General features: G+C 37.1%; 2 protein-coding genes across 6 annotated transcripts; one reads left to right on the top strand and one right to left on the bottom strand.

The window, feature by feature from the left end:
- The first annotated feature begins 188 nt into the window (after positions 1-188).
- Positions 189-1,494, top strand: LOC121971064 (putative pectate lyase 17). Its single transcript, XM_042522152.1, has 3 exons — positions 189-479; positions 560-915; positions 981-1,494. Exons 1-3 carry the CDS (start codon positions 204-206, stop codon positions 1,339-1,341), a joined length of 993 nt encoding a protein of 330 aa, XP_042378086.1. The 5' UTR covers positions 189-203; the 3' UTR covers positions 1,342-1,494.
- A 220-nt stretch (positions 1,495-1,714) lies between these two features.
- On the bottom strand, positions 1,715-21,658 carry LOC121971062 (DNA-binding protein RHL1-like). 5 transcript variants are annotated; one of them, XM_042522148.1, is made up of 12 exons: positions 21,290-21,658; positions 21,079-21,189; positions 20,025-20,111; positions 19,695-19,927; positions 7,627-7,696; positions 7,281-7,472; positions 4,355-4,394; positions 4,183-4,238; positions 4,025-4,073; positions 3,742-3,770; positions 2,692-2,730; positions 1,715-2,065 (listed from the first exon to the last, which is right to left on the bottom strand). In XM_042522148.1, exons 1-12 carry the CDS (start codon positions 21,608-21,610, stop codon positions 2,036-2,038), a joined length of 1,257 nt encoding a protein of 418 aa, XP_042378082.1. In that variant the 5' UTR covers positions 21,611-21,658; the 3' UTR covers positions 1,715-2,035. The 5 variants fall into 5 exon arrangements, with proteins under 5 accessions (XP_042378082.1, XP_042378083.1, XP_042378084.1 ...); XM_042522149.1 differs by having other exon boundaries at positions 3,742-3,764; positions 21,290-21,657; XM_042522150.1 differs by lacking the exon at positions 3,742-3,770 and having other exon boundaries at positions 21,290-21,656.
- Positions 21,659-22,426: the final 768 nt, after the last annotated feature.

Here is a 22,426-nt window from a genome sequence, read left to right as displayed (position 1 = left end):
TGATCTGCAAATTAATCACTTGCTCTCTCAAATCTGCAATGGTTTCCATCAGTCCCCCCATGAAGTTTGCCGTCTTCTCCCTCTTCCTCTGCCTCTCCTTGGTCGTTGCCGTCGACGCCGCCCGCAGAGGAAACAAGATCAACGTGATCGACAGGTGCTGGCGGCGCAACCCGAGGTGGGCCGCTAACCGACAGCGGCTCGCCATGTGCTCGGTGGGCTTCGCCGGCAAGATGACCATGAACAGAGGGCGCGGCGTGAGCAGGTACGTGGTCACGGACTCTAGCGACGACCCCGTGCGGCCTCGCCCAGGGACGCTGCGCTACGGCGCGACGGTGCTCCAGGGCAAGGTGTGGATCACGTTCGCGCGAGACATGCAGATCCGCCTCGTGCGCCCGCTCGTCGTCAAGAGCTTCACCGCCATCGACGGCCGCGGCGCCGACGTCCACATCGCCAACGGCGCCGGTTTCTTGCTTTATAAGGTACGTGCGTACGCACGTTCGTTTCATGTGCAGTTGGAAATTACAAATGATCATAACTAATTTATCGATTCATTTTGCAGGTGCAGAACGTAATTATCCACGGGCTGCAGTTCCACCACCTGCAGTCGCAGGCGCCGGGGCCGATCATCGACCCGCACGGGGAGCTATCGCACTCCGGCAACGAGGACGGCGATGCCATCAGGGTGGTGACGGCCTCCAAGGTGTGGATCGACCACAACACACTGTACTCGTGCGAAGACGGCCTCATCGACGTCACCCGCGGCTCCACCGACATCACCATCTCCAACAACTGGTTCCACAACCACGACAAGGTCATGCTCCTCGGCCACAGAGACGGCTACATCCGTGACAAGGCCATGCGCGTCACCGTCGCCTTCAACCGCTTCGGCCCCAACTGCAACCAACGCATGCCCAGGTGATCCATCACCCCACCCATTAATACGCATCATCAATGCATTGATTTATATATGAATCGATCAGGGTGAGGTACGGATACGCGCACGTGGTGAACAACTTGTACGACGGGTGGAAAGAGTACGCCATCGGGGGAAGCGTCGGGCCGACCATCATGAGCGAAGGGAACCTGTTCGTGGCGTCGAAGCAGAAGGAGGTGACGAGGCGGATGCCGGCCAGCGAAGGCAAACCGCTGGCCAGGTCGTGGAATTTGCGTTCCGAGCACGACGCCTTCGAGAACGGGGCCTTCTTCAGTAAGTCGGGATCCCGCGTGGCGAGTCCCCGGTACGATGCGCAACAGAGGTTTACGGCGGCGAGCCCCGGTGCGGTGAGGGCGCTGACGAGGAACGCCGGCGCACTACGCTGCAGCAAGAAGGCTCGATGTTAGCACGAAGTCTCGATCAAAAATATTCAGTACGTAGAAAAGGATAAAATGCAATTTAAGACGAGTTAAATCGGATTTATATGCATCAAATGTGTATAGAAATAGAAGCTCTTCGAATTTTGCATAATAGCCGGTACCGCTTTGCTGGCATAATCTTCCGATGAAATCTCCACCTAATGATTTCAACACATTGTATTACTTTTAGGTGCATGAAACTGAAGCAGGTACACATTTTAACTCCAATGCAATCAAATGCTTAAACTATCTAAAGATGATCTACAAGCGAGGAAACAGTCAGCTCAATAGTTGGAGCTAGTTTATAAGACCGCAGACATCAGGTAAGCTTGATTATGGCTTTGAAGGGTAAATTCAGAGCGAAAGAAATAACAGGCTTTGAAAGATTGCAATTGAAACAATTTAGTTACACATCAATGAATATTGAGATCCGAAAATATCAGTATGCTAGGCATGTAACTAAAATGGTCCAGCAAACGGACATTAGTCATAGACAAGTAACCTAGACTGAGCAATTGTAGAGGGCGATACATAGCTTAACCATAACTTGAGCAACATTCATAAGCAGCTCTGCAGTTTAAGATGTTGGCTTCTAGTGATTTAGATTCGGTTTTCTTCACTCGTGGAGCTCATACGAAGAGTTGTTTCAAATGGGTGCATTTTGCTTCTCCAGCTCATGATGTTACATAGCCCAGTCGTCATCACTGTCGTCCTGGAAAAGGAGTCAACATGTGAAGGAAAATTGTATTTAAGAATTTAAAACTTGATTATGAATATATCAGACCAGACAAAAAAATGCATGTAACATCAGATATGGAAAAAAAAAATCACAAATCAACCTTTGTTCTAAACATCAAAAAGTTCCAACCAAACCGGTTTAGTCAGAAATACATAGGCAGTAGTTTGGAGATCTCATGCAGTAAAGATGCTTTCATCAGCAATTGAAGTCTAAGATGCTCTTGTTTTGCAGATCACTGGAAGCTAACAAATTAAATCATTGATATATAATTTTCTAAAAGCATGGATTTCCTAGACGTGCAACAAAGGTCTAGTCAACAACTACTATGCTGCTAAGTCTTTTTGCAATTTCCCATCATAACAAATATCTCAAGTTCTCGTACTAGAATTGCATTTAGAGCTATAATTAGAGAAAAATAATTATTTATACTTAGAATAGATACTAACCTTGTTGAATAATCTTCCTCGAGTTAATGATGGCAAAACAAACCAACAGGCAATGAATTTTTAGGTAACTTCAATTCTTACATTAGTACACGAGTATGTGGTTCTGTACAATTAAAAAAACAGAGAAGACAATGCGACAATTCTATGGTTTACCTTAGAGTCACTTGAGATGTCTTCAGGTTCCACAGGCACCTACAATATATCCCAACACAAAAACACTAAACTTGACAGCTAAACAATATGCTATTGAATGCTTCAGGCTATTTCACAAACCATTTTTTTTCTATAAAATGTAAACTATAAAAAAAATGGAAAACAAAGATGAATAATTTCCTAAGCTTTCAAAAGAAATTCAGAATTTGCATTATACAAATTCCTATAAAAATATGAGAATTCAGTTTGCAGCCCCTTCTTGTGAAATCAATCATGCACTAATATCAAGCCACAACAACAGTCATATGATAAGCAAGTAAGAAAGTTCTAGTAGGATAGAAGAAATCAGTTATGAATACAGCAATAAATCTGTATAGAGTATTATTGGGTAGTTTAATGAAATAGTTCATTATTTTCAATGTTTTAAACTCATGATTTTTACCAGTTCCCAAGTTGCATACCTTATTCTTCACATGTTTTCTCTCAAGAAATTCAGTATCTAATGGCATACAGGGGAAAATACCTTTTTTAGTACAGCTTTTGCAAGTTCTATTATCAAGCAGTTTGTAAAATATCAATATTTCTTAATTCTGTTGACCGTGACCTTGACCTTGACCCAGTTCTGATGATATGATCGATCTAAAACTAACTGCATCATCCTACTTCAATCTCAGCTCTAGGACTATTGTTCCTGACATTTTTTAGGATGATTCATTGCATTGAAATTATTTGGTACTGAGATTAGCTGTGGGTCAGTATATCAACGAAAGTCCAAGAATAAGTGAGCAAACACAGACCAATTTCAGCATGTTTGTGTAAAGGAAATTCTAGCCTGGTGGGAGCCAATTTGGATAAGATGAATTATAGGTTCAGTAAGTGAATCAAACTTTCCTATAAAAATGTCTAACTAATGACTAAACACAGATATATGCCAAACAATACGAGATAATGGTCAATAGCCAGCTCCATTCTCAGAGTATATTAGACAGCTATTGACGTTACATCTATAGAGAGAATTGGCACTTATTCATTCCTTCAAGAAGCATTTACCTGCAAACTTGAATTCTGTTTCCCTGCATCTTAAACAATCCAGATGTTAGGTAAGTGAAAACAAAAACTGCAGAAATTAACAATTCAAATATTGATTTCTGTTAATTTATACAAATTGATTTCCCAAAAAGAAAACGCCTTTATTTTTTATTTAAAATGAGATCTACAATTACATTTCCCAAATTATTATCATGATCCTTATCCAAATTTCAGAAACTATTAGCCAAGCAACTGGAACATGTAGACAGGAGAATAACAAGCAAATAGATAGCGTGATACTGACCCCTCTTTTTGCCACCAGACTTTGCCTCTTTTTTATCAGCCCCCTTTGCCTTTAAAGCATGCATTATTTGCACAGTTTAGAAGGTTCATAAAAGTTAACCTTTCTGTCTAAACAAGTTACTTTAATGCAACCAGGGTAAATTCTGATGAAGGGCATACCTTGTCTTTTTCAGTTGATTTCTTTGAAGCTGATGTTTGCCTACCACTGCCAGGCCCTGGAAGATAGATTTGGTTACAAGGGAAATACATTGGCAACAAATTGAGTAAACATTACTGAGTACAATTCAGTCATATTAAGCACGGGAATGAAAAAAGAAATCTAGGTTCAAACCTTTAGATCCAGGAGAAGCATTTGAATTGCGTTTGGGTTTCTGAAATGTGAAAGACATGGAATAAGATAAATTTGGAGAATGTCAGATATTTTTAGATCAAAGAAAACAATATCGTAGAAAATCTATAATCCTAAATGTAAATTCCTTTCAGTTGTTATATGTCATGCCAAAAGAACAGCCAACAGAATAAGATGTACTGGCAAGTTTCATATCAAAAAATTAAACAGTTATAAATACAGAATTTAAAACTAACCAATACTATTAGATATATTACTAGCAAGCCTACATATGGACTAGGGTAGGTCTACTAATGAGCCTAACCACTCATGAACTACTAAGAATTCAACTCAATCAAAGTGCATTTGAGATCTGGACACTTTTAAGTGTCAAATTAAGCTTTGAATTTAAGTTTGAAATTATGAACGCATCAACCTCCAATAATGCAACCGTGGCTCACTTAAAGCTCGTGAAGAATATTTGAATTTGTCAACAAAATTGTTTATAATCTTGCAGAAATATTAATAACAACAAAATAATTAATAAGCTTGTCACCAACTCATGTAATCACATAAGCATGGTCATTCTAAGTTTGTAAAATAACCAAGATTATAAGATCATGCAATGGGTCATTTGTAGGCTCAAAAACAAAGTAATGCATGTGTTATAATCATATATAGTAATTTTGAAACCCTAATACAATTATGGAATATAAAAATGGATACCAGCTTCAATTGAGTATTAACTTGGTTCCATAAAAGTTGAATAAATTGATTGATCTTAAACAATCTTGAGTACTAAGCTTGCTTAGGTACAAAACAAGGATAGCTTGGAATGAGCTTAATACTATTCATATCGAGCTTAGAGAGACTTGACTAACCTAAGCTCGAGCTTGAATTTTGTAGTTATGCATATGTGCTCAAACTCAAGATCAATCTAGTTTCTTGACCCATGCTTGAGCAAAGAAATGTTGGGAACTTCCCCAGCTCATTTGTATTCTTACCTCGGTTATACATGACCTTGGTATGTAATGGAACTGGCCATCGAGCCTCTCCAAAGAAATTCTATCCATGTTCACTAATTCTGTAATACAATGGTGGCACTAATAAGTTCAAGTACTTCCTTGTATGCCTTTTAATCACATTGGCTTGATTAATTTATATCAGAAGGCATTCATTCAAATGAGTAAGTGCAGAAGGGTAGAAACAAGTGGGGCTATATCGATGGGACATGTTATATTGATTACTTTAATTATTTGAAATAGAGAAATCTTTTATCTTAAATCATTTTAACTCCAGTTAATTCCATTTGACTAACAGTGGAAGTTATCAGCCAGTGGAACCTATTTTTCTCATTTAATAATTTATAGATAGTACACTAATTGCTTGTAGTAACTATTTTGATTTTATTTCTCCTAGTAATCCCTCAGACTGATTTTCCCAGTCTCTTTTTTGCTACATTAATTCTTAAGTTGTAGTTTGGTTACTACCAAACATCGAGATTGCTACAAAAATTTCTTTGGGCCAAAGGGGCACATTACAGCTGGGCAACATTTCAAAAGCTACTATTAATCTGACAACCAACTTTTGTCCTATGAATGATATACTTGCACTCTCTGGGCGTTGAAAAAGAGATCCAAGGTATCCAAACTCTTGAATTTCCTACTCATCCAACAATAAGAATGAAATTGTGAATGTGATATTTGCAACTTTGAGAGAATTTCTATGCAATTATTATATGTCAAAAGAGATACAACAACAACCAACAATAATCAAGTCTTATCCCACTGTGCGGGATCGGCTAATATGTCACAAGAGATGCACATGAAAATATCTTTGATACTCATTTTATCAACATGCTTTTATTTAAAAAAAAAACTTTCATATACATCTCTTACGTGAATATGTAATAATGGACTGCATGATATCCATTTATGGTACATAAGGCTCATATCATGCTCAAGTCAATAATGATTAGTTTAATGTTGATTAGATTAAACCAAAATTTGTCGAACAGAGAGACAAACTAAAAGCAATCTTTAATGTATTACTTAGCTCAACAAATAGATCTTTTCTTACATGGAGTGTGACAATTGATTAACATGCACTGCTATTTGTTGTGAAAATATGTGTATGAAATTGGGGATTAGTTAGGAAGAATAAATTAATTACTAAGTAACAAATGGAAAGTTAGGTTACAATGATTGCTTAGGTTGATTAAGTTTATAAATGTTATAGTAGATGCAAACTCATTTTTTTAGCACAAAGACATGATTCGATATTTTTTGATAAAACGATAAGAGTGAAAAAGACCATTCACCCCATTCCTTCATAAAGATTACAACCCAGTACACCCCATACAATGTATATTATATAGTAGATGTAAACTTATTTTTTTGACACAGACTTTATTCAATATTTTTGGGCAAATTGTTAAATATATCATGAACTTTAAACAATTTAACAAATCTATCATGTTAATAAAACTATCACAAACTTTTCAAAGTCATATATTATTGTGTAATTGCATTACAACCCAACTCATCACTCACAATATCAAGGCTGCCTAGACATTAGTCAATATAACTAGTGTTTTTCTTGGTAAAAAAAGTCCCGGAAATACAATTGCAAATGAATTAAAAAATGGTTCACTTATATTTGTCTGCATACACTTTTTGAAATTTTTGTCATATAGGAATAATGCTATCACATCTATCCAAATACTGTAAGTCATAAGTTTGCTGTCTGTTTATTTTGAAATTATCAAATGCTGTTGTGAAAATGTGTCCATTGCTCCCTTGATAGAGAAAAACAAGAGAGGAAATAATAAAGCATACTCATAAACATGCAGGGAGAAGTAAATTATTAACATGTTTGATCAAAGAGAATCTGTATTCAATATAAAGTAGATGAAGATAGCACCACTAACCTCATCAGCAACTTTCTCAAATAAATTAGATAAAGTAGCCTGAACTAGTGTGCCTTTTTTGTTGATGGCATTTCCTTTGGGCCCTTTAGATGATGCAGCTTTCTTTACTTTCTCAGTTGAACATACTTTTCTGTCAACAAGCTCACTTGTTGAAGCTACATCACCAAAATCTATTGGACATGATTTCTCCATCTGTCAAAGTAGTTCCACATATAAATAACAAAATGCTGCATAAAAATTGCTAATCAGCAGTTATTCCTGATTATACTTTATGCAATCAAATATAAATTACAATGTCAATCGAATGAAGGTGCATAAGTATAGTTGATCTTATATATCGAATCACCTTCTCATCAATAATTTCAGGTACATCCACATCATTATAAGCAGAATCGTCTTCTGAAGATTCTGCATAACTAAGGAAAACAACTTATAAATACCAATTCATGATTTACAACAACCACAAGCATAAGTGCTTTTGTGTTACATAGCTCTTTTCAGTATTCAGATGCCAGTATGCAAGAAATATAAGGCATCAGCTAACAAGAGTAAACCAAGAATCAACAAAAATACATTTGCCACTAACACAGTAAATCAAGTAGCCACTAGCAAGTGGCAATTACATGTTAAAGACATTTTTCTTCATTTGTTTTGTAAGAAAAGTATGTCAAAGTCATTGCTCCATTTGTAATTTTCTTTTTTTTTTTTGTTTGAGCTATCAAAGTTACCTCAGTAACAATGAGTTTATGCAAACCAAACTCAAAGATTTCAAAATCCTAGGTTACCAATTGAAAACTATTATCTATATATATATTAGATATCATACCTGTATATATTAGTTACCATAATATCTGTCCATATTAGTTAATATATATCTATCAATTAGGTTAATTATCAATTAGCCTAATTATAGTTTCCTAAAATATATCCCTAATTTGTATATAAATATATCTCACTATTCAATAAAAAGTATGTATTCTTTTTTATTTCAAATAACATGGTATCAAAGCAGGTTTAAATTAGGTTTCCACGCTGCTTTCCTCTCTCTTTGTTTTTCTTTTCTCCCTTTTCTTCGACGCTTTATTTTTCTCCATCATCCCCGTCACTAGGGTTTCACTCTTTTTGCTGCCTACTTCAACTCCTTCATCACCATCTCTTTTGCCGCCTCCTACAACTCCTTTTCGCTGATCGCCTCCTGCAGCTCCTTCGTCGCCGCCTTTTTCACTAGTCACTGCCTTTGTTCGTGTGAAGGGACTGTGCGCCATCTTCAATTCATCCTCGGATTCGTCTCTTGAAGGGACTAATCTAGGGCTTTATCTCCTATCGATTTGGGGGGAACTTAAACCCGGAAGGTCCCTTTCATTTGCTTTCGACGGCGATCTAGGGATCTTTGTCATCGGCATTCACTTGGGTTCTGCTGCATCCATCGTCGCTCATCTCCTCGCCAAGAAGCCACCGTACAGTCCAATGTTGCCTTCATCCTTCTTTAAGCCTCCACCAAAACTACCAGATCAAGCAGATCCAGAGCTGCTGTTGCCAAAACCACCAGAATTGCCAAAACTCAAACAACCAGGGTCTTCAAAATTGCCGAAGCACCCTGAACCTGTCACCACCGACCATTAGAAATCCCTCACGGCCTACTGCTCTCTTACTTGTAGGAATAGAGGAGAAGAAAGCTCTCTCCTTCGCTCCTTTGTTCGCGCACGAAGTTGGTTGTCGTGCTTGGTTTGTATCTTCTTTCAGATTCTTCTTTTGTTTGACTTCCTTGTGGATAAATTTTTATGGCTGAAAATAAGCCTTCTATTGTAACGGATGTGGTGCATGTAATGTCTAAGATTACGGACTATAAGTTAAATGGTTCGAACTACTTGGATTGGAGTAAGACCGTTTGTCTTTATCTACAAAGTATTGACAAAGATGGTCATTTGATCCATGACTCTGCTCAAGATGATTCGATGCGGACATGGCTTAGAGAGGATGCTCGCTTGTTCTTTTAAATTCAGAATTGTATGACATTGAGGTAATTGGTATGATCAATCTTTGTGAATTTGTTAAAGAATTAATGAATTACTTGGGATTTCTGTACTGTGGAAAAGGGAATCTCTCCCGTATGTATGAAGTTTGCAAAGCATTTTACCGTGTGGAAAAATCAATTATGTTATGGCATTCAAGAAGACATATAAGAAGCTTAATATGTTGCTACCTTTTAGCCCTAATGTGAAGGTTCAACAACGCCAACAAGAATAGATGACTATCATGAACTTCCTTGCTGGTCTATCTCCTGAATTTGAGTCTGCTAAGTCATAGGTTCACTCTGGTTCTAAGGTCTCCTCTTTACAAAATGTATTTAGTCGTGTTCTCTGTACATAAAGTATTGCACCCATTCCACTTAGTAGTGTTTTGGTGAGTCGCAATACTAGTTATGTGTCTCGAAGATCAACTAATCGTAGTGGAAATAAAGGTGGTAGCTCACACAACTTTGAAGATCGACCACCGAATTCGAGTGGTATTATGTGCAACGACTATTGTAAGCCAGATCATACGAAATTTGAGCGTAGAAAGCTTGGGTATAAAAATTAGCAAAAACACTTGACTCATATTGCATCTACTAATGATGCCTCTGATAAATCAGTTCTTTATCTCTGCATATAAATTTGCTAAGTTGTCAAAATATCAGGAATCACTCTTCATCTGCCTCTATCATTGCTATTATTAATTCAGGTAAACAAAACACATATCTTCTTTCCTCATCCTCCAAATGGGTCATTGATTCTGGCGTCACAGATCATATGACTAGTAATTCTAGTCTCTTTTCTACTTTCCAGTCCAAAGCTAACACTCCTACTATTATTTTAGCTGATGGATCTCCATCTTGTGTTCGTGGGTTTGGCACTACCAATCCTACCCCCTTGCTTTCTTAGATCTTACATTTACCTAGTTTATCCTTTAATTTGCTCTGTCAATGAACTCGTAATCTTAACTCTTGCATCTCATTTTATTCTTGATCATTGCTTATTTCAGGATTTTCTGACGAAAAAGATTATTGGTAAGGACACGATTCTGGAGGCCTCTATATTCTTGACACATGGCTCCCAAACTATGTTGCTTGCTCGAGTGTCACTTCTTTCGACACTCATTGTAGGTTGGGTCATTTATATCTCCCTTTGCTCAAAAAGCTTTGTCCACAATATGGTAAGGTGCCTTGGTTAGAATGTGAGTCATGCCAGTTTGCAAAACATCACCTTCTTAGTACGAGTCCTAGAGTAAAAAACCGTGTTACTATTCCTTTTGAATTAGGTCATTCTGATATTTGGGTCGTTGTCATATTTTGTCTAAACCCGATTTTAGGTATTTTGTAGATGATTATTCTCGTGTAACTTGGTTATATTTAATAAAAAATCGCTCAGTTATGTTCTCCATTTTGTGACTTTTGCACAGAGTTTAAACTCAGTTCAATGTGTCCACCCGTACTTTGTAAAGTGATAATGTCAAAGAATATACGTTTGGTTTATTCCAATCTTATATAAGTCAGAATGACATGCTTCATGAAACCTCTTTTGTTGATACTCCATCCCTAAATAATGTGGCTAAAAATAGACATCTTCTTGAGACTGCACGAACCCTTTTATTTCTAATGAATGTTACCAAACCTTTTTGGGTCAATGCAGTTTCTACAATATGCTTTCTTATTAACCACATGTCATCCACAGTTCTCACGGTGAGATCCCTACATAGTCCTTTTTCCCAATAAGTCGTTTCTTGTTAACTCTAGGATATTTGGTGGAAAAATTTTTAAAATATACCAATTAATTAAAATATGGAAAACAATGTGTTTATTTTTTGAGAAGGTACGTCTCTGTGCATTTTGCATTTGCAAAATGCGAAACTTAATAAAGTTTCGCATTTGTAAAATACGAAATACGAAACTAGAAATACCAAAAAGATTTGTTTAAATTGTACAGCTTCGCATTTATTAAATGTGAAAGTTGTATTTATGGATATTTATAAAAAAATTAGAAAATGTGAATAGAAAATTACAAAATCTGATTTCTGATATTCTCTCACGTATCAAACCCTAAAGCCGCCGCCTCTCCTCCTTTTGTTCTCACAGTGAACGTCCACCAGATCAAGCATCGCCGAAGCGTATAAACCCTAAACCGCCGCCGCCTCCTCCTCCTCCTTCTCACAGTGCCTGTACGCGCCATGAGTTGTTCGATCAAGCCACACCGAAGCGCCTAAACCTTAAACCGTCACCGCCTTCTTATTCTTCTCGCGATCTCGTGGCTAGCCGCCCCATGAGCTGTCTGATGAGGCCACGTCGGAGCGCCTCATTGTGAAAGATTATAAGGCAAGTTCGACTCGTTGCGAAGTATTAGAAGGCCCAACTGACCCGATTCTCGTTGGATTCGTCAGCATCAAACTATTCTCCAGCTTAACAACAGTAAGTTTTATGACCTAAAAAATCTTCTTTTTTTTTAAAAAAAAATATACTGATGTATTGCATATACCATGTAATTAGGGTTGTTTGGCTTATTAGTATGGCTTTAGAACGCCCAATTCCTGTGAGCTTGTTTTGGGGAGCTAAGATTGAATATGAGAATGGTTCAATTAAGCATGGCCAGCCTATCTCTAACGCTACCATAGTGATTGAACATAAATTGAGTTACGACGAGCTGGTAGATGAGATTTGTCAACAAGTTGGTGTGGATAGAAAACATTTTAAGCTGAATATCATCTTGGATTATGAACAAAATGGGAAATCCAGATCCACCCTTATTACGAATGATAAGTCATTACAAATTTTATTCTATTTAGCCCAGACAGTTACAGATTTTTGGACTGACATCTATGTTGAGATGGAAGAAATTCCGCAAAGTTCGATCCAACAGGAAGCATTATTGCCAATTGAACACATGAGCATGGTTGCGCTTCTTAATAACTTTATGGGACCAATGTCTCATGTTGGATCTTCTAATAGATCTGTTGAACTGAATTATGTACCAAGTTTGATATCTGAACCTACAATTCAGATGACCGTAGGTGAAAACATCAATATGGGTCCTCCGTTACCATCTCAAGATTTTGTTGAGCTTCCTCATGTAGAATCCCCAATGCATGATACCATGATTCCTTTTCCATTGCCACCGGAGGTGCAGTTGGATGATGAGGCACGGAGCAGTGAATCCTTTCATTCTCAATCTTCTGAAGATGGTGAGGACATTTTGAGCATTCCTATGGATGATGACTCTCCTGATGAAGGTGATTGTGATACTTATCTTAATCGTGGTGAGATTCCACCATATAATGAAAGGGTGATGCACTTCATGAATGATATAGGGAGGAAAATGATGACGACAATGTAGATCGAGAAGATAATGTTCATATTGATATTTGGAGTGAATCAAAAAATCAAATTCGGCTAGGAATGCTATTTGCCAGTAAGTCTCAATTGCGGAAAGTCGTGACATTATGATATATCAGTCAGAATCGGGAGTTTAAGGTAGTTGAAAGCAGAATCAACACATGGGTTGCAAAATGCAAAGTGGTGCCGTCAGACATAGATTCTAACAGTGGGCCTGAGAATTACAGGTCATCGTGTCTTTGGTGTATTCGTGCAGTTCATAAGAAGACACATAAGATGTGGCAAATCACTCGATGGGTGAATATGCACAATTGTCTTGGCTCCATCAGTGGCAATAATAATAGAAATTTGACTTCAGCTATTATTGCGTCTCACATTATCCATCAAATTGAGGTGAACCCTGGATATCCTGTAAAAAATGTCCAGGCAGATATTAAACAGTCATTGCATGTTGATGTTTCATACAAGAAGGCATGGCATGGGAGGAGAAAAGCCATAGAGATTGTTTATGGAAATTGGGAAAGTAATTTTGCTTGGCTACCTTTGTATATTGCAGCCTTAGAGCATTCTAATCCTAATACTATTGTTAAGTGGCATCATCACCCAAGTAGCACTGAAAATGTGAAAGTCTTCAAATATATATTTTGGGCATTTGGACCAGCAATTGATGCATTCCACATGTGTAGGCCGGTTATCAATGTTGATGGTACACATTTGCGAGGGGCTTATAAGGGAAAGATGCTTATAGCTGTTTCTAAGGATGCAAACAATCGTATATTACCTGTTGCTTATGCTATAGTAGATGAGGAGACTATAGCTAGTTGGTGTTGGTTTTTTGAACAATTTAGGTATTATGTGGCACAAGATAGACAATTATGTGTTATTTCTGATAGACACCATGGTATTATTCATGCTATGTCAAATTTAGAGGAATGGAAGGAACCAATTGCATATCATAGATTTTGCCTTCGACATGTTCGAAGTAATTTCATGACAAAGTTTAAGAATATCACTTTAAAACATTATTGTTGGGTTGTTGGCAATACTACTCAAAGACGGAAATTCAACCGATTTAAGAGACAGATTAGGACACTTGATCCAGCGGCATGGCAGTATTTGAGATGGCGATCAGTGATGCTAAGCATGCTGGATATTTTGCACAAATTCGAGACATAGCTAGCCACTACATGCACCAAGCCAGAGGACAACAACGTTTGGATATTAGGCATGCGCATGTACTTGAACAAGTTGGTCAACAAAGTTCACTTACACAACAGATTTATAGAGAACCAAGAAATGTTCAGTGGGGAAGACAAGGTGGTAGGAGATGCCAAACTCAACCTACTCAATCTCATTTTTCAAATATTGGTCTTGGAGGTTCTTCAAGTAATTTCAAACATGGTAGTCACTCTGATACTACATTACCAAACCAGACCCCCACAATTTGTCCATCACCTATTACTCCAATTCAACTTTTTTATCAAACACTTGATTTTGGCATAACCAATGATAATGCACACAATGGTGGATCTAGTCAATTGCAAGTAAATGATAATGAGCGGGATGAGCAAAATGACATTACCGTTGAACATCATGGTGATCTCCCCATAGCTCTACGCAAACAAAAAAGAACAGTAAAACATATTGGTTGTGGTACACATGGGAGGCTAGGGATGGGGCACTAATTATTACTTAACAAAATGTAAATTTTCTTTGGACAATAATGTATTATGAGAAAAGACTAACTTATGTTGGATGGTTTCAATTGGTAGTAGTGTATTTCTTAAGTTGTAGATTTTCTTTGGACAGTCGTGTAAATTTTCTTTGGACAATTGCTATGTTCTTGTAATTGGCTGTATTTTGCAGTACACGTTTGGTTCATGTGTAGTGTGTTTGATTTTACATGTGTAGTGTGTTTGATTTTGTATTTGACAGTAGTGTATTTGGCAGTACAGGCTGTACTTGTGCAGATTTTGCATTAATATGTTAGAAGGATAAATTCATGTGTAGTGTGTTTGCTGGATTTTTTGTTGGCCGAATATGGATTTCTTTTTGGTGTGATGAATCTGAATTATGTGCAATTGCTGCTGATTGTAAATTTATGGTCTTTTTTTTGTTGCTAATATCAGGATATTTTTGTTGGTGGAATTGGATGCTATTTGGCTTTTGGTGGATTCTTGTTTGTGTCATCTGATCTTGGTGCTGTGGAGATCTTACAAGGGCCTGATGACTTGGTAATACTGTTTGGTTGACGAATATGGATTCTTTGGCTGCTCGTGGAAAAAAGAGATGGAGTTTTCTTTATCAAAAAGAGGTTTTCTTATACGAATTTTTCTTATTTGGAGAGTTTATTGATTGTTTTGGGGTTAGTAGTCTACAAGGAAGTGTTTTTCTTGTTAAAGAGTTTGTAAGTATTTTTTTGTTTTGAGTGTTTGGAATGTAAGTATGGTGAGGAGTTGGTTTATTTTGAATATTCATGTAAATCTTTGGAGTCCTTGTAAACTTTAGTATGAGGTTAGTTTTGGTTCCCTCATATTATGGTTCTTTTTTCATATGATATTTCTTTAAAAAAAATTGTACTCAAGAAAGCAGCAAATGCGAAAGCAGCAAATGCGAAAGCATTTACACTAAGAATTATATTGTTTGCCGCAAAAGCATTGGTTTAGCATTTAGCAAACAAAAAAAGAAAGAAAGAAAATCCTTAGTTCTTGGAGCATAAAGCAGCAAATGCGAAAACATTTACACTAAGAATTATATTGTTTGCAGCAAAGGCATTGGTTTAGCATTTAGCAAACAAAAAAAAAAGAAAGAAAATCCTTAGTTCTTGGAGCAGAAAGCAGCAAATGCGAAAACATTTACACTAAGATTTTTTTTTGGCAAAAGCATTGGTTTCGCATTTATTAAATGCGAAACTAATGCTTTCGCATTTAGCAAATGCGAAATCAATTCTTTGAACTACTGCTTTCGAAGCAAACAAAAAAATTCTTAGTTTTAATAGGAACGTTGTGCACTAAAACAAATTCTTTCTTAGTTTCGCATTTACACTAAGAATTTTTTTTATTTGCCGCAAAAGTATTGGTTTCGCATTTAAAAAACAAAAAAAAGAAAATTCTTAGTTCTTGGAGCAGAAAGAGCAAATGCGAAAACATTAAGATTTTTGTTGGCAAAAGCATTGGTTTCGCATTTGCTAAATGCGAAACTATTGCTTTCGCATTTGTTAAATGCGAAAGCAATAGTTTCACATTTAACGAATACGAAATCAATGCTGCAAAAAATATTCTTAGTTAATACGAAAGCTAAAAAATTCTTTCATAGTTTCGCATTTATCAAATGCAAAACTAATTAAATTTCGCATTTGACAAATGCAAAACGCACAGATAGGTAACTCCTTCAAAAATAATCGTATTGTTGTCCATATTTTAAATAATAGGTATATTTCAGGAATTTGCTCATATTTGGTAGCACTTTATTTTGTTTGGAATGTTCATCTGCATGTCACCAAATTAGATCTCAAGTCTTTGAATTATATCTTCCTTGATTATTCATGTCTTCAGAAAGGTTTAGGTGTTATTCTCCTAGTATTAACAAATATCTTGTCTCAATTGATGTTACCTTCATGGATAGCACACCTTGTTTCTATCGTCACTTATTCCAACTCGTCAAAGGGAGGAGGAGGATTTATTGGTGTATTCTGTAATATCCTCTACACCTGTCCCGGAACCGGCTCCTGCCAAGCCACCTATTATTCAAGTCTATTCCAAGCGTCAACCTCATGATTCATGTTTTGCACCTACTACTTCGTCATTAAATCCATATCCAATCCCGAGTAATGATCTTCCTATTACATTATACAAAGTTACACCTCAGTATACTTTATTATTTTTATCTTATTTCTTATAACGGTCTGTCGTCTTCCTCTTGTGTTTTTATAGCTTCACTTGATTCTATCGCTATTCCTAAAACTGCCCGTGAAACCATAACTCATCATGGTTGGAAAGATGCAATGATAGAGGAGATGAATACTTCAGATGATAATGACACTTGGGACTTGGTCGATCTACGTTAAGGAAAAAGACTATTGGATGCAAATAAATATTCACAGTTAAAGTCAATCTGGATAAGTTAGTTGTCAGATTAAACGCTTGTCTTGTTGCTAAAGGACCAAAGGTTATGCTCAGACCTATAAGGTAGATTATTCTGACACTTTTTCTCCTGTTGCAAAGATGATATCAGTTTGATGATCATTACTCATCATTGGCCTTTACATCAACTTGATATTAAGAATGTTTTTCTTTATGGTGATCTTCAAGAGGAGGTGTATATGGAGCAACCTCCTGGTTTTGTTGCTCAGGGGAGTCAAGGCAAGTTTGTCATCTTTGAAAATCTTTGTATGGTTTGAAATAGAGTCCTCGTGCTTGGTTTGGAAAATTTAGTCAAGTTGTTGAAAAGTTTGGCATGAACTGGGTTCTACAAGCAATTAGGAGCTGGTATCATTTTATTAGTTGTTTGTGTGGATGATATTATTATTACAAGAAGTGATACTACAGGAATCTCATCTCTTAAACCTTTTATTCATACTCAATTTCATACAAAAGACTCAGAGATGCTAAAGTATTTCTTGGATGTCGAAGTTACAAAGAGTAAACAATATATATTTCTATCTTAGAGAAAATATGTCCTCGACTTATTAACTAAGGGGCCAAAGTCTTGTAGTGCTCCAATAACTGAGAACATACACCTCACAAGAGAAATCGAAGATTAGTTGGGAAGTTGAATTACCTTACTCATCCAAATATTGCATATTCAGTTAGTGTTGTCAGTCAGTTTATGTCATCTCCAACCATTCATCATTGGAATGCATTAGAGTAAATTTTGTGTTATTTGAAGGTCGCACACGGGGTATCGTATATGAAAATCATGTGCCCACTCATATTGAATGTTTTTCAGATGCAGATTGGATAGGTTCTAAAATGGATAGAAAATCTACTTCAAATTATTGTATCTTTATCGGAGAAAATTTAGGTGGCGTTTGGTTCTCTCCTAGGAATCGGAATGGGAATGGGTATCATAGTATTATGGAATGAGAATGGGTATGAACTTGGGTATCATTCTTAAAAATAATGTTTGGTTAGTTGAATATTTTCAATCGGAATGAATCTAAATTTCTTTTTTTACCCTTAGAGGAAAATAAGAGAAAAAATTAGATAGAATAGAAAGTTACATGTGAGAGAAACATATGATGAAAGAGAAAGTGTGAAGAGAGAGAAGTGTGATGGGAAAAAATTAAGAGAGAAATTGTAATGAGAGAAAATGAGGAGAGAGAGCGTGATAGGAGAGATTGAGAAGAGAAAAAGTATTATGAGAGAGAGTGTGCTGAGAGAGAGAGTAATGGAAAAAAAATGAAGAGAGAGAAAGTGTAATGAGAGAAAATGAGAGATTGAGGAGAGAAAGTATGATGAGAGAGAAAGTGTGATGGGAAAAAATGAAGAGAGAGAAAGTGTGATGACAGAAAATGAGGAGAGAGTGTGTGATGGAAGAGAATGAAGAGAGAGAAAGTGTGATGAGAGAAAATATAGAGAGAGTATGGTAAGAGAGATTGAGAAAAGAGAAAGTATGATGAGAGAGAAAGTTTGATGAAAATGAAAAGAGAATGAAGAGAGAGAAAACGATGTGAGAGAATGTGATGAGAGAGAATACAGAGAGAAAATGGTAGAGAATGTGTAATGAGGAGAGAGAAAGTATGTTGAGAGAGAAAGTGTGATGATAGAATGAGTAGAGAGAAAGTATGATGAGAGAGAACAAGAAACGAATGAAATGAAAGAAAAATTAAACAAATATACTAAGGGTATTTTCGTCCAAAACTTAATTCTCATTCTCATTTCATCAAAACCCAAGGGAGGGGGCGGGTTTCATCCATACCCAAGTTTTTGGGTTTCATTCCAAAATCTTGATTCCATTCCCATCAACCAAACACAAAGTTTAGAAATGAATTCATTCCCTCATTCCCAAACCTCTAAACCAAATGCCACTACGCCACCTTAGTTTCATGAAAGAATAAGAAGCAAAATGTTTTGTCGCGATTTAGTGCACGGTCAAAATATAGGACTATGACACAATTTGTATGCGAGATAATGTGGATATATCAACTTTTAACTTAAGTAGGACTTAAAATTTCAGTACCAGCTAAACTATGATCTGATAACCAAGTTGCTCTCCATATTGCATCGAATCCTGTATTGCATCGAATCTTGTGTTTCATGAGCAAACTAAATACATTGAAATTGATTGTCATCTTGTTTGTGAGAAAAATTCAACAAAGCTTGATTTCTATAGGATTTGTGAAGACTGAAGACTAACTCGAAGGCATCTTCACAAAAAATTTAAATGGGGTTCGGGTTGATTATCTTTTTAACAAATTGGGTATGATTGATATCTATACTCCAATATGGAGTTCCAGGAAAGGATCTATTGTACACAACCTTATCTTGCTTTGCAATAGACTATTTTTGAGACTCGAACCCGTGACCTCTAGATCACATGATAGCAATTTTACCATTGCGCCAAGGCTCCCCTTTAGTAAGTATGGAGAATAGTAATAATAATAATAATTCAGATAATTGACAAAGCATGAAGCAAGTCATGAAAATAAATAAAAACATAATCCTGCTGATGAAATGCAACTAACAATGTGTCTCTAGTTGAAAATTCACTCAGGACCATTTGGCAACACATGAAAGCGCCAGAAGCATAGTAATGCCACCTTCATTTGGTAGGAAACAAAAGAATGAACTGTACCTCAGTTTAAGGTTGCTCCTGTATAGCACCTAACCAAGGTCAAAACTAGGAGCAGTTCTCCTTGGAGTAAAGTTTGCGAGCTTTTGAATGCAGTCAAATAACAATTACATTAACAAATTCATGAAAAGAAAATATGATAGCTAATAGTTCATTAAAAAAAAACTGCCAAACATTTATCATGTTAAACTTCATCAACAGTTGAATCTGTTTCAATGATACTGACAGTATTGCACAAGCAATGTAGACAAAGAACATACCTTCTCTTTTTCCCAGCATTTCGAGTTGATTGTCGAACTGGCGTTGCTTCACTCGCATTCTTTGTTCCTTGTTCGATCATATTGTCAGAATCATCTGGCAATGTATCCTCAGATTCAGTTTTAGGAGAAAGTGGTTCTCTTTTGTTGTTTGCAGGTGTATTTCCACCTAGTTGTTCCTCAGCAGGGGAACCGGCACCTCCCTTAAAGTCATAATCTATAGGGACTTTATCTGACTGTCACAAGATGCACGACAAAATTTTCAGAACTATAAAAATACAAAAGTACAGAAGAAAAAACAAGTACAAAACACAAATACTCTATGAGATCAACCTCACTAATACATTTAGGCAACTCCAGTTGGAGTTCTTGTGGATTTTCCTCCTTTCGGCCAATCCACCATGCATCAGAAAACACAATCTGCTAAAACACAAATTAGTTAAGAACCTTCAAAACTAGAGAAAAAAGACACCTTCATTTTTAGAAGAGAAACAATCTTGAAGAACAAAGTATGGAATGTTAATGACGCCAAAGTTTACACATAAAGTGTAAGGATGAATTATGGATAAGAACAAAGATAAGTTCCTGTAGTAAAATTTCTTCTCATAAAGCTTTCGTTGCAAAGTGATAAGCAATAGATGCCAAGTTAGATTCCTCAGAAATACATGAGAGAAATATTCTACTGAAAACGCTAAATTAATAGATGCTGCATGAAGGTGAGTTAATTGGTTATTCAACACACTATATTATTAAAAGGCATCTAGACAAGCGCCTCAGGCAAGATAATTAAGTCAAGGTTGGAACAGCTCAAATATCTTTTGGGAACATTTTGCCTCAAGTGTTGTCAGGCACCGCCACTGAAGTTAAGGTGCAAGAAAAAGCAAGAACCCTCTTAGAGGTCAACACTTTATCTGTGACTTTTAGTATTTTCATTTACCCTCTTACACAAAACAAGGAGCCTAAAATGAATAAAAGATCCAATTGAACAAAGGTACCCATTTTGAGAGCACAAAGACTTTGAGTATCATTCTACTTTGGTGATCGCATCTCTAAATGCTCACCACCGGCCTGTGAATTTATCCTCTATCAGATATGAATTATATATCACACTTTCTAGTTGGCAGTGAAACACATGCCAAGTTTAACGTTTCATAAAGCATAGAATGATGTTTCAGAAATAAGGATTTAAAACATAAATATACCTAATGAATGAGCTTGACATCCTTTCTTTCCCTGTATAAGCAAATGGTTCAAATATTTTTTTTGCCAACTAATCCTCATATACTCAAACTTCAGGACTAAAATTGCACTGAGCTAAAGAAAAAAAAATAAATTATTAAATTGACTATGAGCAACTTGAGAGAGAGAAGAGGGATTTTAAGCAAACCATGCTTTCAAAGACATCTTCGCACATAACACCCTTGGACGACTTGGTCAGCTGCAGAGTTAGGTACTTGTTCTTGGGATAAACATGGGTGCCAAAAAGCTTCATCCTTCCCTGACAACTCGTCCCCGAAAGAAAGAAAGAAGATCAAATGAACCAAAATACGGAATCCAAGGGACTATACGAACACGCTCTAGATACAACAGACTGAGACCTGGGGGAACTCGAGGTAGAGGATTGGGTTCTTAGAACCAAGGTCGGTGAGCTCGCCGATCCGACCAGAGGATAGAGGGGCCAGCAGTCCAGGGAAGGAGAAGAGATACCGGCTCTTTCTCTGGCCACGCTTGACGATGTCACGGCCCTGGAGTCTGACGACAGCCTTGGAGGGTTCGAGGGGAGCTGAAGGCTGCAAGGAGGTACGTCGAAGGAGCTTCCGAGAAAAGGCAAGCGATCTCAGACGCCGCTTCTCTTCCGTCTCCGGGTCCGCCGGGCGGCCCTCGTCGTCGTCGGCTATTCCCTTCTTTCTCTTCGCCATGGCGGAGTACAGTGGGCCGGCAGAGCGAGTGAGCTTTAAAAAGGCCCCCGTCTAGGGCTGCTCAGTGGCGCCCACCTTATTCCGGATGCCTGTTTTTTACCCAAGACAAAGCAGAGAGCAGGAAGCAAGGCGGTTCCTTGATTACTTGGAGGGAAAGTACGACAGAAAGTAGAAAAACATGATGTTTATTAGATGCAAAATAATCCGAAAGTTAAATTCATAAAGATTGATTAACATTTCTTTTTCCTCGTATCTCTAAACATTTTTGTATTAAAACATGCATTTCTATTGCCAAACAGCTTGGTTTTCCAGCAATTTATCTCTGCACAGAACTGCAACAATTTACAGACTGGGAGAAGACTATCCCGTGGCAATTTATTAGAAATCCAACTTTAGTCTGGAAGGTCAGCTATCATGGTCAATTTAATGTTTCCCAACGATAAGCAAATAATTAAATACAGTTGGATGATTCTTATCGCAATCATTGATACTTGACGAAAAGGCTGCTGTATATCTCACTGATTAAATTAACAGAGGGAACAGCTCATCGTTGACATGCTCCCAATCTCGGCCAACAGGCGAGGGAAACGCGCATTCCACGAGAATTCTTTCGTGTATTTGGCGACAGCAAGCATATACGCAATCATATGCATTCCAAACAAAAGAGGAGATGAATGATTAACGACAAAAGAAAGATATAAATTTCAGTTGACCAAACGATAACAATTAACAACTTGAGTTCTCTGCTGCAGCAGCTTCTATTTTATTGTTGTGACAGAAAGGGAACTGATCAAGTTCTCGTCGAGATATCGAACA

The sequence above is a fragment of the Zingiber officinale genome, chromosome 4A, assembly GCF_018446385.1.
Source record: "Zingiber officinale cultivar Zhangliang chromosome 4A, Zo_v1.1, whole genome shotgun sequence".
NCBI lineage: Eukaryota > Viridiplantae > Streptophyta > Magnoliopsida > Zingiberales > Zingiberaceae > Zingiber > Zingiber officinale.
This window is presented reverse-complemented; position numbering and strand designations above follow the sequence as displayed.